The 18,452-nt window shown below is 33.5% G+C and overlaps 1 protein-coding gene and 1 pseudogene across 1 annotated transcript; one reads left to right on the top strand and one right to left on the bottom strand.

The window, feature by feature from the left end:
• Positions 1–2,348: 2,348 nt before the first annotated feature.
• Positions 2,349–7,278, top strand: LOC129303066 (eukaryotic translation initiation factor 6-2). The gene is made up of 8 exons (XM_054942076.1): positions 2,349–2,636; positions 3,337–3,407; positions 3,576–3,672; positions 4,023–4,108; positions 4,310–4,354; positions 5,430–5,560; positions 6,611–6,721; positions 6,789–7,278. The coding sequence occupies exons 2-8, from the start codon at positions 3,398–3,400 to the stop codon at positions 7,044–7,046; spliced, it is 738 nt and encodes a 245-aa protein (XP_054798051.1). The 5' UTR covers positions 2,349–2,636; positions 3,337–3,397; the 3' UTR covers positions 7,047–7,278.
• Positions 7,279–7,310: 32 nt separating this feature from the next.
• On the bottom strand, positions 7,311–13,550 carry LOC129303065 (pyrophosphate--fructose 6-phosphate 1-phosphotransferase subunit beta-like; annotated as a pseudogene).
• Positions 13,551–18,452: the final 4,902 nt, after the last annotated feature.

Below are 18,452 nucleotides of genomic sequence, written 5' to 3'. Positions count from 1 at the left end.
AAAATTATTAAATAGCTAATACTGTTACGTAATACAAAATAAATCATTAATGCAGCATCCAACATTCTTCGTCTAATATAAACAAATGTCCGTTTATTTTTTTATTGCGAGCCCCCCTTCAGTCCTCACTCATCTCCTTATTCATACCTCCATTGTTGATTGCCATTGTGCTTGCCACCGTCGCCAGGTCTATAAGTCCCTATCTTCCTTGGTCAAGCTTCACTCTTTCTCTCTGCTTCTTCATCATCGTCCACCTCTACTTTATTGTCCTCATCCTCCAAGGCCTTCATCATCTTCATCGTCATTGTCCTCTATCTGTGTCTCTCTCTCTGCTGCTTCACAAATTCCTCATCATTGTCCCTATCTGCTTCATCATCCTCCTTCTCCATGGCTTTCAGAGATTATGAAAACTAGCTTCCCTCGTAACTCTACTAGCACTTGGGTTATTGAGTATGGATGTGATACGTTGTTTGAGCTCAACTTTCACAGCTAAGAGAGGTTGATGTTGCTGCTACTCTGGATGGCCATGATGTTGATGAGCTTGAGCCCACTTGAGGGCATCCATTAAGGCATTGGAAATGGGAGGTTCCGTCTCAACTATTATATTGTTAGTTAGATTTAAACTCCTTCACGTTCCATGACCTCCTTCTACCTGCCCTTATTTTGAGCTTTAAAGCAGAGCCCAAGAACTCTTTTTGCCAAGTTCCATGCATGAGTAAACTGAGAGTTGACGATGGTGTTCTGGTGAACCTCCATCATCTACATGGGAGCTGATGAAGTTAAGCTTGTGGAAATGGTCACTTGCTAGCTATCTGGTCTATCACCATTGCTTCCATTTATGTTGGCGACAATGTCCAGCACCACATGTTGAACTCTAACATTCACGGATAGTGACGAGAGAGAGTGATACAGTGAAAGAGAGGACATACCAAAGGTAAGGTGGAAGGAGGAGAGAGATGCTTGACTGGTATAAACCTTGCTTGGTGGAAGTGGACTCATAATGGTTAAGTAGAGAGATATGATAGTGAGGAGAGAGTGAAAGTGAAGAAGATATGATGGTGAAGAGAGAGAGTAGGGCTATTTTATCCGTGAAGAAGAAGAAGGTGAGGAGAGAGAGTGAGAGAGTGAAAGAGAACAATGCCAAGTGCTAAATTTATGTGGGCCCACGACATTGAACAAGCGTCTGTTAGTGGCAAATTAATGGCAAGTGTTGAACGCGGCTGATGATTTATTTTACACTACTTCAAGGATAGGTTATTCAGTGGTTCTATACAAATAATTGATGACTAAATTTATACATTTATTTTTTTAATATGTAAAATTGCCTTTTTTTGTCACAGAGACAGGATATTATTGCTAAGAGCGAAAAGCAGAGGTGTAGAAGTACATAAGTGCAGAGAGAACAAGACTAGTCCAATAGTGAAGTAAACTAACGAAACAAATGAAAGTAAGCTAAGGAAACAATCAGCCATCGTCATTCTGAATAGCTGGAGGTGTTAGGTACATTGCAGACGAGGAAGAGCTCTTCATGATTTAAAATTGGTTCTCTCTTCTCATCCTATACAATTCATAAAAGTATATCTTAAGTGATTAGTAAGTAAAAGTTGACTTATAATTGTGATATTATTGAAGATATAAATTTATTTTATTTATTTTGATTTTTAGAAGATTTTAAATTTATAATGTTATAATATTAAATTTTATTTTAAAAATTTTTTTTAAAAAATAGATTTACAAATTTTGTCTTGAGCCTTTTTAAAAAAAGCTGAATTTTAAAAGACGATAGTGTCTGAGCCCATAAAGTTGGGCTTGTTTGTTTATCACGACTTTTATCTCAGTTTTATAAATTTTTATTTTATGTTAGTAGAAATTTCAATAATATTACACATACATTATTTTTGTAAGTTAACTATTTAAAAAATTATGATCGTTGTTTAATTAGCAATCCTTTTAATTAAGTTATAAATACAAAAAATTTAATATTTAAAAATATTTTATAATATTTATGAGATCTCTTAATAATAATTTTTTTTAAAAATATTTTATAAAATTATGAGACCTCTTAAACTTATATGTAATTTTTTCTATAATCATACACACATATATTTTACATTATATAATATTATTTAAAATATATAGTTTTGAATTTTTATATTTTACTTGTATTTTATTATTAATTTTTATATTTTTTTAATATTTAAAATTTTTATATTTTAGATTCTTTTAAAATTTTTATATTTTATTTATGAAAAGATTTAAAATAATAAAAAAAAAAAGTGTTGTCAAAAATTTTAATTATTGTTTTTAATTTTAATTATTGCATCAGCAATCACTGGCAATCGGTTGCCCTAACCGTCACCGCGGCGCTCCCAGTCCTCAATCCTTCTTCAATCTTCAATCGGTTGACCCTCGTTGCTGTGCTCGTGAAGTCGTGCTCTCCTCCGTCGTCGGTCAGTCGAGCTCCGACCCCCTCCTTCATCTTCTCTGTGGCGCCCCAGCTCAGCTCGTGAAGTCTTGCTCTGCTCTCAATCATCGACTCGTCGCTCAGCTATCCTTCAAACTTCCCACAAGTGCTCACCATCGATCGCTCGTGCTCATTCTCGTCGTTCTCATCCTGTCGTCTTCTTCGTGCTGAGGTTGGTCCTTCTCGGTCTCCATTCCTACTCGATTTTAAACCTGCTACAGGTAGTGTTTCGCAAGTGTGCTTGAGGAGTTCCTTTGAGACGTCTCAGTCATGGATTTAGATAATAGATGAGAACTACTCTGGTTTTGCTGGTATTTAAATTTTAGATAACAAAACAACTTTTCAGACATGGTCATTATATTTTACTTATGGTGCTCAGCCGCTTTTCTAAAATTGTGAATTTTTTCTGGTATTTAAACATGTTACCAGTATCAGTTGTGTTTCATTTGGTCTATACTCTATATGAGAGGTTTGTCTTTTTGGGTGTTATTAATTTTGTACTTTTAGCCGAACATGGTGTTAGAATTTTCGTTTTGGAGAATTAGTTGCCGAGTTCACTGTGTTGATTGCCTGGTCATATAGATTAGAATTTAGAAGTTATGTGTTTATCATTATCCTAGTTGTTGGAGGTGATCTTACATGCATGAAGATTGGAATTGGTAATAGAAGGGCTAGGCGAAGTGGTTATAATTCGTATTTTGTGTACAATCGTATAACCCATATTCACTTATTTACCAAGTGAACAAAATTTCAGAACCTTGATACTAACCTTAAGGCAAATAACTGTAACACATGCTTGTATTTGCTTTGCTTTGTAATGCGTATTGATATCCATTCCAATGACTGTTGCTGTTTCGTGTTCTGTTGAACAGAATTTCAGCTCATTGTCTTCAAGTGTTTTACTTGGGTCACTAGGTCTCTATCGTCTCAATCATGGCTACTAGTAAGTGAGATGTATAAGCTTTTTTCTGTTGTTAATTTACACTGTGCATGGTTATAAAGGGTTCTTTTGTGTGTGTGTGTGTGTGTGTGTTTCCCCATGTAGGAGCAGCGTATGCATTTGTTTTTCTTCCAAAAAATATAATGAATGCTGTTATGTATTTTTTTGCAGGAATTATGTTTGAGAACTCTTGTGAAGTTGGAGTGTTCTCTAAACTTACCAATGCCTATTGTTTGGTTGCCATTGGAGGTTCTGAAAACTTCTACAGGTCTTCATGACTCTCTCTCGGTCTCTCAAACTAGTCATCTGTGAGACTGGATTTCAATATTGATTTAATAATTATTATTGGCTATTTGCAGTTTGTTATATTTATGTGCAATTGCAATTCTAGTAAAGATCAGACGTGCATTCTCTACAGTTTTAAATTTGTACCACAAAACTTGCATGAAGTTTGCCAAAACCAATTCCCAACTTCCCTCGCCGAATTTCGTTTCCAGACACTTAGAGTCTTCCTTATAGTAGTTTTTGTATAATTTTAAATTAGAGAGGGCTGATAGATAGGTTTTATGAACTTGGGTATTTGGTTAATGCAATACTCACCAGTCAATTTGCATGCAGTGTATTTGAGTCTGAATTAGCAGATGTCATCCCTGTGGTGAAGACCTCCATTGCTGGTACTCGTATTGTTGGCCGCCTTTGTGCTGGTAAAGTTTCTCTTTTTTGTCTTCCATTTTCTTGTTTTCTTAATTTGTATCAGTTTTTGCTTTAGGCTCCCCCTTGCAATTAACGGATGGCCATATTGTATTTTCCTCACTAATGTTTTTTTTTCCCTTTAAATATAAGATGCTGACATGAATTACCATCTTATTTGAGCTGATTAGCTTAGTTTCTTTTGTGGGTTGCAGGAAACAAGAATGGCTTGCTCTTGCCACATAATACCACAGACCAAGGTTATTCCACTTATAATTATTATTGAAGTATTTGATCTCTGCAACACTTCCTCTAAGCGTCATACTTTGTAATATATCTATCTGTAATATCTCTCTGGATCCACCCCCTGGGCCCCCAAAGAAAAAGTAGCCTCTTGAGAGATGTCTTTCAAACATTATTATGGAATGATCAGTCTTCAGTGTCTTGCTGCAGCATATGTGATGCGACACCTGTAGAAAATGTTTATATTTATTTTAATTGACCCCACTTCACTTGAGTCATCTTGTGTAACGATTGATGAATTTACTAGTCCTGCTTAACATGTTTGCCTGCTGTGGATTAAGTAATTGCAAGTTAGTGGCTGACTTATGCAGTAGTTGCTTATTCTGAGAGTTGATCCTAGAGAACATTACCCATTTAATTTTGTCAAGAGAGCTTTTTGATGCGGTATATATATCAAGTTTTTTTCATCTTTTTCTCCCATTCATTCTAAATTCTTTAGCTTGTAAATATTTTAAGGTTTTGTACCCATTTTCTCATACTATCTTTATACTTCCAGGAGAATGCTGAGCAGTGTTACAAATGTCCCTAAAAGTTATAAGAACTCTTTATTTGAAAACCTTGATATCAGTTGGCATTTTACTGATGCAGCAGATTGCATATGTGAGATGGTGAAAAGTGCATTTTTGATAAGAACAGTCCTGTTCTTTTATAAATGTAACTGTAAAAAGTTATAAAGCAGACAGGGGAAGTTTGATTTGTCTGGTACTCTCTGGGTGCTTATCCAATTATCATATTCTAGTTTGATATTTTGTTAAACATTATAATGACTGCGAAAGCTGTTGTATTTCTGCGACCATCCTGGATCTTCAATTCTCTTGGTCAATCATGTTTCAACGAACTTTATTCGTTGATGGGTTTGATGAACTTATTTATGCCTGTCAATTATGATGCTTTGCAGGGTTGCTGTGGAGGCATTTGTGGATAATAACTTGTATTTTTGGTTGTATGACAAATCTAATATTTCTTAATCACCTTCAAAGTCCATGCTTATTATGCTAACTTTTGATGTTATTGTTATGGCTACTGCAAAAGAACTTCAACATTTGAGAAACAGTCTACCAGATCAAGTAGTTGTTCAGCGCGTAGAAGAAAGATTATCTGCTCTTGGAAATTGTATAGCATGTAATGACCATGTGGCACTTGCGCACACTGATCTGGACAGGGTATTTCCTTATGTTTATTTACCCCATCTAGTGGGATAAGACTTCTTGTTGTTGTTGTATTTTCTTGTTTTGTACTGGAAATTTGTCTGGAGGGAAGCTTAGGGCTTGTTTGATTACCTATTTTCAGAACAGTTTTTTGTTATGAAAAATCCTGTTTGAAAATGTCTTTTGTTATCTGTTTTGAAAAACAAAAAAGTTAGAAGTTGTTTTTAAGAACTACCAAAAGATTTTGTTACTTTTTGTTCTGCAAAATTAGAGAAAAGGCAGGAAATATCACGCTCTCATTAATGACAATTATATTAATAAAATAAATTATTCTTTCACCTTTTATTTCACCAATCTAGGTATTTTGTTCAAAGTAACGATTCAAAAAGCTCTTTTTCTTTTTTCCATTTTTTGTTTTCAAAACTTGTTTTAAAAAATTATTCTACAAACTTGTTTTACGAACATAAAAACAGAAAACATAACCAAACAAGCCCTTATATTGTCAGTTCAATTTTTCTGTTCTCTTTTCTCTTTCTGCAGCAACATTTTTCTTGTATTTGACAGTTATCAAGAATGTGAGCCTAAAATTGAAGTTGACAGTGCATTCTTGCTTGTCTATCTGACCCTCATTATCACCTTTTTTATTGACAACTCCCATAAATTGTAAATAATTTATTAAAAAGAAAGCTCAGAACTGTGCGAGGAGGTTGTTTTATGTATGCAAAGATTCTTCAATCAAATCTGCTCTCATGACCAGCTTTAGCCATTCTTATTTGAATATTTGCATGTGTTTTTATCGTATAGAAATTAGTTCAACTTTAGTTTAAAAAAAATTAAAAAAAAAACTTCAAAGAAGTGACAGTGGCTGTTGAATTGTTTATTCAGTCTTATTGTTACTTAATTTGTGATTTAAGAATATTTTAATCTTTTATCAAGGGGGATCATTATGCCAATAGAATTGGAAGCATCATTTCTTCTGATAGCCATTTTCACTCAGCTATCTTCTTGATTTTTTATATGGGGTTGTGCGCACCCTAGCATCAATTTGTTAACCTCTTTGCTCAGGAAACTGAGGAGCTGATTACTGACGTGCTGGGAGTAGAAGTTTTCAGGCAGACCATTGCCGGAAATATTCTTGTTGGAAGTTACTGTGCCTTCTCCAACAGAGGTGGTTTGGTAAGTAATGAAAAATTGCAGATTCGTTTAAACATCTATTTCTGTTCTGACCCCAAATTTGGTGCAGGTTCACCCTCACACTTCGATCGAAGACTTGGATGAACTCTCTACACTTCTTCAGGTTCCTTTGGTTGCTGGGACTGTGAATCGTGGTAGCGAGGTCATAGCTGCTGGCATGACTGTTAATGACTGGACTGCCTTCTGTGGATCAGACACAACAGCCACAGAGCTCTCCGTTGTTGAGAGTGTTTTCAAGCTTAGGGAAGCTCAACCCAGTGCTATTGTGGACGAGATGAGGAGATCGCTTATTGATAGCTACGTTTAAGTTGTGGTTTAAATGTGTTCGAATTGTTCTGGTAAAAAAAAAAAAAAAGGTATGTTACCCCCGCTTTTCTTTTTAACTTTGGTGCCTGTTCGATTATGATTTAATGCATCAATCGAGAATTTTTGTTTTATTTAAATTTTGGTTTCTTTGATAGTACCAAATCATGGCAGGCATCTTGATTGTGGTTTCATTTTGGATCAAACAGTTTTATATTAAATATGGTTCTATATATAGATAGTTTCTGTTCTTTCAGTATCATCGAATCAGTTATGGAATTGATTTGAGTGACCGCCAGCAAACAGTGAAAGAACTTGAAAATTGTCAAACCTCAAACAAAAAACAAACTAGTGATTTTGGTCAATTGGTCATAGGGCAAATACAAAAAGGCGAGAGAGAGAGAGAGAGAGAGAGGACCTGGTGTACCGTGTATGAATCAATTCAGTACAGTATGTGGTCATTGTAAATTAGCAGAAGCTAATTATTATTAATTTTTAATTGTATACTAAGTGAATTGGTCAAAAGAAAGATCCCCAAATCTTCTTCTTAAGCTTCAGCTCCAAGTTCTAACAGTAGGGTGTGATTAACATCGTTTGCTCTTGGACCAGTAAATTGAATAGGACCTGGTACAAAGGTAAAAGAAGAATTGTGTTAGAATAAATCCTGTTTGTAGATTTCAGGTAAGAGCTAGCTTGAAGAATTTGTAAAACATTAAATTAGAATCAAAATAACACAGCCATGTTAATTTTTTTCATCTGCCCATGATTATATTATATTTAATTTACGAAAATTATATTACTAAAATGCACCTGGACTGAAGTATCTGTTCTTGACGGCCCATTCATCCCTAAAGGAGGCAAATTTTTTGAAGGGTGCACCTGTTAGAAGCGGAAGCAAAATACCAGATATTTGACATTAATTGCTTGAACTTTTTTAATTCAAAGATTTGATTAAATTATTACTGATATCTACTTTCTTTGATATGTGATATGAAATTTTAATTTATTTTTTATTAATATAATTAACTTTTCCGTCAACTTTTTCCGCAAAAATTAAAATCAATAATTATTTTTATCACTATACTGAAAATTAAATTAGCATAGTATGTTAAAATTTAAAATTAATTAACACAACTCAGCCTTTACCTTCACTCATTTTCATATAAATCTAATGCAGAAAATAGAATTAATTTTATTAAAGAAATTAAAGTAAACCTGTACAAGGTAACTATTCATCAACTTACCCTCTAGTTCCACCATTGCCTTTTTAATTACAGGCTTGAATTTCCCTGTAATATATATATATATATATATATATATGTTAATATATTTCAGTAAGAGAGGCAGAGATAAATCATTAGTAAAATGAAATGCAAGCACCATGTCTCCTCTCAACATCCATTAAAGAGGTCAATGCAGTCCCTCCAACTGTCCATTCTTCAACTGGTGCTCCCAGATTTCCCACCTGCACACGCGCGCACACGATTTTTTTATGAAAGTTGAACTATAGGTAGAGAAAAGTGAAATTTAACATGAAAAGGTAACTAAGAAAGAAAGACAAAAGAGTGTATAGAAGAAGAGGAATAAGATAGTACAGAAGAAATGAGGCCAGTTTTTCCAGCAAGAAGGAGAGCAGCAGCAGCATATCCCAAAGCATAACAGTAATTTGAATCAAAATTTGAGGGCAATCCACATCTACCCTCATATCTGCATGTACATCATCAATATATTATTTATATGTATTATTCTTATTCAAAAGAGAGCTCTTTTAAATATATATGATCAAAGTCTCTTAGAGACATAGAGAGAGAAGAGTGAATCCCAATTCTGCAACATTCAGAGGCACGGAAGTAGAACTAGATCACTTATTTCTCTTTTATCTCTCTCACTTTCACATTTATCTGTATATAGTACTTTAAGAGATTGGACTTCGTAATCATCTATTCGTAATACTAACTATATTATATGATACTAACTGTTAGGTTTTTTATGAGAATATAAAGTTGGAAAAGAAAACACGAGAATACTGAAATAAATATTTGGGCACTCAAAAAATATAAGTTTCAGAATGATTATATATGAGGAAGAGATAACATTACATTTATGGAGGAGAAAATGATAGAAAATTGTTTAAGATGATTTGAACAATACAAAGAAATTCATTGAAGACACTGGTGAAAAAAATGTAATAGATAATCTAAAATCCTGTAAAGAAAAGGTGAAGGAAAACTAAATAGAACATACAATGAAGTTATTCAAAAGATGATTATTAATAGAGTATTAATGACATCATATGATATAGGCAAATGATTTCATTCAATGGGATAAAGTTTGTTGTTGTAATTAAAAGCATAAATTAGAAGTTGTTACCCAAAGAAGTGAGATTGGCCATTGAAATGGGCGTGATATTTGCCCTCCTTCTTCCTCTTTAGCAGTTCAGTTTCCACCATTTGGATCAGCATCGTTTCTGTCTCTATCTTTGCCACCTATACTCATTGCACATATATATCATTACATCACGACCAAATTAATCCTTAATTTTGATGGAGAGAAAAATAGAAAGAAGGGAAAACTAGAGGAGAAAACTCTTAAAAATAGTTAAGAAATTTTCCGTCCTAGTTTTCTCTCTGGCCTGTTTTCTTTTCATTTGCCCTTCATCCAAACCAAGCCTAACTCTCACTTCGCTTCACTCATTAAATAAGCCAACCTGGACGTTGCCATGAGGATCTCTTTCAAGTAATAATTGCTCCTGAATTGCCTCTGGTAGAAATTCAAAGAGCTCTTGGGATTGCTTTCTTAGTTTCTTCTTCCACATGCCTCCTTCATCAATCACATCATGTGCTAATATCTCATTCAGCTCTGATATCAGTTGTTGCACCTTCAATTTCATTTGTTCATTTCATCAAACTTATTATATATGTAAACAACAAGTTACAGTAGATGGAAAAAAAAAAATTAAGGGACATATACATATACATATATATTGATCAACAATTATCACCTCGGGGATGAAATCTATGAGACCTTCTGGTATAAGGATGACACCATAATTATAGCCCAGTTCTGAACGTTTGCAGATTATATCCGTAATATAATCTGTCACTGTCTTAAGTGTCTGCTTTTTAGCAGCAACCTGTGTAACATATTATATATATTTATAATATGGCGTAAGCATAAATGCACATTCCAAAATTAATGTTTAAATACACAAATTGTTGATATGGAATGAAGTTTTGATCTCATTGAAAACATGCAACTTAAGCAGCGAACTTGAAGAATCATAGCAGAAACCAATAACTAAAAGAGCATAAAAGAAATAGAGGCAGAGAATATAATTAAAGGACCTCTTCTCCGATGATTGCGATGTTCGGATGAGTCTGTAAGCACATTCCAGCGTTATATGAGATGCTGCTCTTCCCATAAGCCTCACAACTAAAAAGAAGAACAAAAAGTTCACAAATATAATACTGATATTATATATATTTGTGTTTGTTTAAGATCAGCATGCATGGCAATATATATATAATACTATATATCATAGAATTTAATTAAGGTTAATTAAAAGATGAGAAAAAAATTTACAGTGGTAGTATTTTCCAGTAGAACGGGCATCTGCCATCACATTTCCAATCAGTTCTGCATATATCTGCATTACATTGATTATTTCTTCTCGTTATTCTGATATATTTTTGTATTTATTTTGTTTTTCAAATAATAATTGGCAAATATATTTGATAGTACCTTGCAAGCAGTGTCAAAGCCAAAACTGGTGGGAACCTCTTTGCATTTGAGATCGCCATCAATGGTCTTTGGACACCCTATCACTCGTGTCTTCAACTTTTTGCTCCTACCATCTCATACATTAATTAATTAATACTGTATTTCCTAGTTAAACAGATATTAATTTCAGCATATATATTATAATTATAGTGTACCTATTCGAAGTTAAATATAAAATATACCTGAAATTTTCTGCAAGCAAGCAAGCATTAGTGTTTGAATCATCTCCACCAATTACTACTAGACCATCTAGATCAAGCTTCTTAGCTGTTTCTTCCGCTTGCTTGAACTACCAACATACAACATGCAATATTTAATTCTAACCAATAGACTATAGTAAAATCATCAATAGTGAATTTCTAAAATGAGACTATTTTAGAACTTAATAAGAAAATATTTTACATGTCAACGAAATAAACGAAAAAAAATGTTGACGGCAATAATAATGAATTAAAATGACAATAAAGAGTAAGTTGAGAACCTGTTCAGGAGTCTCAATTTTGTCTCTGCCACTCCGTATCATATCAAAGCCACCCTGTTAATAAGAGATATTCACATCAGATACATAAGTTTGAGAGACAGTTAATGCGTGCGCTTGACCAGAATTTTTGTTGATCAGAATTTTTTTTTCCCCTTTCTATTTTGGGTGTGGGGTTACGTTCCAATTCGATCCACGAGCTTAACCAAACAATTCAGGAAGTACACTTCTTGATAAAAAATCTTTACGCTGTGTGTTGTGTCAATTGTAAATTCGATCAAATTAAGAGTGAGATACATAGTTAAGGATGGGCAAGTTGAGATTCGGTGCTCATTATATTGTGCCCATTTGCAGTGAAATTTAAGCTATTAAAAAATAATTTAGTTTTAAAATTTTTAACATGTAATTTTTCATATAAAAATTATTAGGAAAAATTAATTTTTTAATCCTTTAACTTTTAACTCACTTGTAACTCAGTCTCTCAACTATGACTCGCTGCGACTCAATCCCTCAACTATAACTTATCGTGACTCAGTCCTTCAGCTTTTGATTCACCTATAATTTAGTCCTTATTTTTAATTTTTTTTAAAATTTTTTTATCAAATAAAAGGGATAAAAAATGCTCATATATTATTTTAAAATATCCTTTTTTTGCTCATCGATGTGGGATATAAGCTAATATAAAAAAATTAACAAAAGTTAAGGGACTAATTTGTAAGTGATTTAAAAGTTAAGGGACTGAGTCATAGTTGAGGGATTGAGTCACAGTGAGTCATAGTTAAGGAACTGAGTTACAAGTGATTTAAAAGTTGGAGGATTAAAAGATTAATTTTTTTATTATTCTTTTAAAGTAATAGTTACAAGATTATCTTTGTTTTAAATTATATACCTATTAATATAATAATTTATTAAAAAATATGAAAATAAAATTATATTAAATCTGGACCATACAAATCAAATTTGAAAAATCTTGTAATGATCACCAAGATTAGATCTTGAGATGGGTTGTGTGGATCTCTTGCACTTTGAGGATGTGGAAAAAAAGAGAGTAGAAAATAGAGAAAAACATAAAAAAAAGTGTTTAATCTGATAATAACAGTTATAACCATATGAAAAAAAAGATATAATGTTCACACCTTTATATATATATATATATATATATATATATATTACAATTAAATTAAACAGACACGTGAACATGTCAATATCAGAATCAAGTTCGAAACCTTTCCTAATCATAGGAGATGGCTGTCATTGACATAACTTACCATGGACAATTAACGTTCATACCCTTTTCTCTTTATTTTGAGACAATTTTAAAAAGCATGTTTTCTCCCCAAAATTTATGTAGTTATAAAAACAACCTTAAAAAGAAAATATGTGAGCACGCTTTTTTTTCCCCCTCCCCTGATTAGCTTTTCTTTTCTCGTTTTACTATCCATGAAAGATCTTTTTTGCCTTTGTTTTCTACATCAAACCCAATAGTTGTGGGTTCAATTAAATTAAAATTAAGATTACAGTAAGTGAACAAAAGAAGCACCTGATTTCGGTAAGGATAGATAAAGTCTGACGACAATTCCACGTAATCACATTTCATAATCCCAGCTGGACCTCCTTTGAATCCTATCAACTTGCTTCCCCTTGTACGTTCCTCCAAGTAATCTTCACATAAATAAAACATCCACTCACCACAACATGAACTTCATTCATATAATAACATAATTAGTCAATAAACGTACTTAATTACGTACCAAAAATCCCAGAAATGACGTTGTGTCCTCCAGGAGCCTGTCCTCCCGAAAGAACAACCCCTATTCTCACACTCTCACTTTTGCCTTCTTTCTCATCAGTTGGATTCACAATCACTGAAGGCTGTCCATACAAGCTTGGAAATAGCTTCTTTATCTCCTCTGCATTACATCACAACTCATTCATTTCATTTACCTTAACCCCACAACACACACATGTAAATTATGTCTGTAAAAACCTGGGTTTCCTGCAGCAGAGCTTGGAGGACCATCAATGACCTCAAATGGATTCTTAAGCACAGATGGCAGAGGAAGCGACACGTCGAGACGGCTGCTCTGCAGTTCACTGTATACGGTGGCCAGGCGACCGGAGGGTACGGCCATGTTGGATTGATCCACTTCTGTTCAAGAGGAGCAACCAGAAAATACAAAATATGTATCTCTGAATACACAAGGTTACAGATCCGATGGATGTGGGTCGGTACATATTTACAATGAGAAATTAATGAGTTATCGCTTTGTATAGAGTGTTAGTTGGTTCTATCCAACGGTTCAGATCAGACTTGATCTGAGTAATGTATATAAATGTTCTATTATTAGAGAAGTGTGTGTATATATATAAGATTTATTATAAGAAAAATAAATAAATCTCACATGATCATATTCTTCTAGGGATATTATTTCATCAGATAATTGCTGTTTTATGTTATAACTTCACTGAGAACTTGTTCTGCACTGACATGTTCACCTAACCATTTGTATTTTGGGGGTCAGGTATGAAGTAGGATATGAAGAAAGGAAGTTGAGCTGCTTTTTAACGCATTTATTGCAACGTGTGTGTGTGTGGAGGGTGTGCTGACCTTTTTGTTTTGAGACTAATAGGTAAGACTGAAGACTCAAAGTGTTGACTGATTACAAAAAGGTACAATGACAATTCTGAAACACTGATGAACAATCCAAATTCATAAATAAGAACTTACATTAATCAAACAAAAGAAATACAATCACTTCTTAGAACCAACTCTGCCATTACTTATTTACATCCTCTAATGCACTCAGGAATGAGGTTCGTGTGTATATATGGCCAATGTTTCATGTCTAACAACGACAATCTTTTCATAATATGATATCAATGACGGCCTAAAATGCACCTTCAAACAAAGATAAGTCGAGGTTGATATTGTCAACAAAATATTACACTCTTTTGAATAGAAACAGGGTTGGCCATCACAGCCTTGCTCTATAGCCTGGTTCAAATCTGAGTTCACAGGGATTCCCATCGAAAGCAGATGGTAGATTCCAGCTTCAGAATGTCATGTTGCAGCAATGAAAGCGCGAACATCCGTGAGAAACCATGCAGGTATCATCATCAGATAACCTTGATTAGCTGAATTAAGGTCACTGGCTTTGCATGATCAATGACAAAACCCATTGTTGGCAATGAAGCAGTGTTTTTAGAATGTTGGTATGAAAAACCTAGCCTAGAGACTAGGGTAAGCAGTGGCGTCAGCCTTATCACAGAATCACATAGCTACAATTTAATTAGGTCCGAAATCAATATTAGAGCTGGAGCAGCTGCTGCCTAGAGTTCTTCTTTGTTTTTTCCCCTTAGAAATATATTTTTATTCAAGGCACTGTCAGATACTAAATCTAAACATCTCTCCCAACAAAGATTCAAAAGTTCTTCAAACACTATGGTTCAGCTCCCTGACTTCTATATGCTTTGTGTCAATATATGAATAACCAATTAGTACTACAAGATATACAGCATTGTAAATGAGCAACATTAAGCTCCATCCAAGAAGGAATAGATAAATTATCTGATTCAAACTTTTCTCAATTTCAGCATATTGAATGTTCCTATAATCTTATTACATAATACTCCCTCCACCCCAAATTATAAGACACTTTTAGATAAAATCTTACATACCAATAAACCTTATTAAATATACGTAACAATCTTATCTTTCTATAAGAAAAATATAGCCTTCCCAAAATACTCATCATTTAATATATTAAAAAGAGAAGTGATGAAAATTAATTATAGAAAGAGAAAGGGTAATATTAAAATTGGTGCATTTAATGAAACCTCAATTTACTCAAAGTATTTTATATTTTGAGATGGAAAAACTTCTTCAAAAGTGTCTTATAATTTGGGACGAGGGAGTATAAGTTTAAACACATGGTGTGGGAATTTCAAGAATAAGCGTGTATGATTTTTAAATAACAAGAAAGCGCCCTGTTACAGGTTTCTTAGATTGTACAAATAAAATAGGAAAAAGAGAAGAATATAAATGCAAGTGTGTGTCATCTAAAGAAGCAACATATACGTAATGGGAAACTTGATCGTTACGTAATTGACTTAATTAGTAAAACCTCGCATCGAATAAGATACCAAACACAACAGATGACAAATACGGTATAAAACAACTAAACGTAACGTCACTCGAAAGACAACTCTGTTTGTTTTATACAAGCCAGAGAAAGCTGAAAAGCACGTCACACGAGAACTGAAGTGAAAAACCATGTCAAAATCACAAGTGCATAACAGGGATGGATAAAATAAAACCCACAGAAGAGATAAGTTAAACTAAGTTTGGTCTGTGGAAAGTAGAATGATGCCGCCTAAGACAAGCTTTCAACAGCAAATAATTTAAATTTCATCGTCTACAGGCAACAAAGACTTCAACTTCTATATATAGTAAAATCTAAACCCAATTACAACGCTTAGAAAGAAATAAGAAAATAACAGATTATACAGAAAACTCAATACCACTTGGAATCACCACTAGCATCGTTGTCCTGAGTTTCGCCAGAATCATAAGCCGCAGTATCAGTAGTAGCTGGCAGTTTCAGATTAGAAAGCGTGCGAGCACCTCCGACCACCATTCCGGAAGGACTCTTAGGATCCACATCCTGAGCAGTCGTCCTCGATTGAGGATCCACCGGAGCCGAAGAAGGCCTCGTTGGAGACGGTGACTGAAAACGTGGACGCAAGGCGCTGTTGTTGAAGAAGGAGGAAAGGGCGGCGTCTAAGTCGAAGTTGTGGCACTCCAAGAAGAAGAGGGCATCGTCAGATGAAGCAGAAGTCATGTGGCAGAAGGAGATTACGAGAGACGCATGGTTATCCGGATCGGGATCGGTTTCCATGGCCGGAATTTTGATGATGACTGATGAGAGAAAGCTGAATGAGCATACTACGCACTCGCTCTTGCATTTTCTGTTATTTTACAACGCACCGCCTCGTCACAACACACGTGTCATTATATTAAGTCCCACGATCGACGGCGTCATCTCATGGTCAATAGCTCAGCCCGTTTATGTGCATTAACAATTTTTTTTTTTGGCCAACACTTAAAAGCATTAATATTTTTTTTTGGGGTGTCGAGTTCGGCACCTCTAAATTAAATCTTTTTTACAGATTTAACATATTAAATTTGTCGGTAAAAGGAGTAATACTTTGATGGGTAGCGAATTTGCAGGTTCGGTTTTCAGTGCAGGAAGTCACGATGAGGAATATTTTCAAAATCATCCTTTTAAAAAATCATGTCTTTATAAATTAATTTTTTTTTCTTATAAGGATTGCCCCAAACTGACTAAGAATTGGTTCACCACTTATTTATTTTTTTAAAAAATGAAAATTATGAACCTTATAAGGTCATTGATTACAATTCAAAGATCTTGAATTTTAAAATCTCAATAATAAACCATGATCTTTACTTGTAATTAAAAATATATAAGTTTATAAAATTATCCTCATTTAAAAAAAAAAGACATCATTGAAATTACTATAATGAGTTGAGACTGTTATTAATTCTAGTTGAGAAAACCATAATTCACACTTGAAAATGAGTTTTTTTCAATATAAAACTAATATTCACTTAAAAAGCTTTCAAAAGTTATTTATGAATATGCCATGATTACTTGGCACTTTATTAAAGTCAGTTTTGAATATGAAGCTAGTTACTTATAAATTTGCACGCTTATTAATATTCAAGTGAACTACATTTGAAAAATAAAAAAAGTTACTACAAAATTATTATTAAAAGTTGGGTTTATTATTAATCTCAAATGAAAAGAATTAGGATCCCAAATGTTATGGTTGGGGCTGCTAAAATTACTATAATATGTTGGTATTATTGTTAATATCATTCCCCAAATGTAGATTTTAGTTTTTTCAATTAAGATTACAATAATCCTAACTTATAATAATAATAATTTTTGTATTCAAAGAAATTTTATAAACTCATATATATTTTTAATTTCAAGTAAAAACTATAGTTTATCACTAAAATTTCAATCATTCAAAATTCCTAATTGTAATTAATGCTCTTATGGGGTATTTAATTGTGATTTGCCGCTTTTAAATTGAGCATGATCTAGATTCTCATCTTGTCTCTCCTTTGTGATGAGTTCGAGGGTGCAACAAAGAATTGCAGTGGCATGATATATATGTTCCAACCAAGATCATCATTAAGTTTTATTTCCTTATCTCTACTTTTTGGAGATGTCTTTAAAACTGCACTTTGGATTTGGATTGTAATGTTATCCTTCGGCTATCAACCATTGATGCTTTGAGTTAAGGAACATTTTTGCTTCTGAACTATTCATAAAGGAGTAATTAACTCTCTAAAATCCAATAATATAGAAAACCCCAAATATATATATATATATATATATATATGAAGGACAAAATTCTCCTTTAGCCATTAATTAAACACTAACTATAACCTAAAGGAGTGGCATCAAATTATTTAACTACAAAATGGAGAAATATCAAAGAAACAAGCATATATAATTAACATGTAAACTGTCAAGCTTAGCACAGCCAGCTACAAATTTTAAACCAGCAAGTCATATAGGATCAAACACGCCAATTTCAGCTCAAATGAAAGTAGAACAAACGAGAAATTATACATCTCTGAGCTTGAAACTTGGTAAAGTTATCATCATGCATGCCATTCAAGTCGATCGAGAAAGACCATTTGCAGCAGAGGTGCGTGGTTCTGGTGGCAAATAGAGCCAGGAATTAATTCAAATAAATCGTGCACTCACAGCATTCTGTCTCAGATTTGTGCTGCTAAGCATTCCATATCTAAAACCAAAACCTGAAATTTTGTGTAAATGTTTCACTAGCAGCAAGTATAAAACTTGATAAAAAAAAAAAGATTGCAAGTCAATTAAATGAGTATTCGTATCTGTCAAATATAAATTGTATCCAGCGATCGAAGTCATATGGAACTGATCAACAATGGTCTGAAGTGGGGGGAAACCTTTGTGAGTTTAATTTGAAATAAGCATCCAATCATGGTTTAGTTAACAGTTAGAAGACAACAGTTTTTAATTTCAAATCATAAGTCCTACCTTGAAATTCATCACCAATATCAAGACACATGGTAGGTTA

The sequence above is a fragment of the Prosopis cineraria genome, unplaced genomic scaffold (assembly GCF_029017545.1).
Source record: "Prosopis cineraria cultivar Desert tree isolate PC_DT_omini unplaced genomic scaffold, ASM2901754v1 PC2, whole genome shotgun sequence".
In the NCBI taxonomy this organism is placed as follows: domain Eukaryota; kingdom Viridiplantae; phylum Streptophyta; class Magnoliopsida; order Fabales; family Fabaceae; genus Prosopis; species Prosopis cineraria.
Note: the sequence above shows the minus strand (reverse complement) of the source record. Positions and strands in the feature narration are given on the sequence as shown.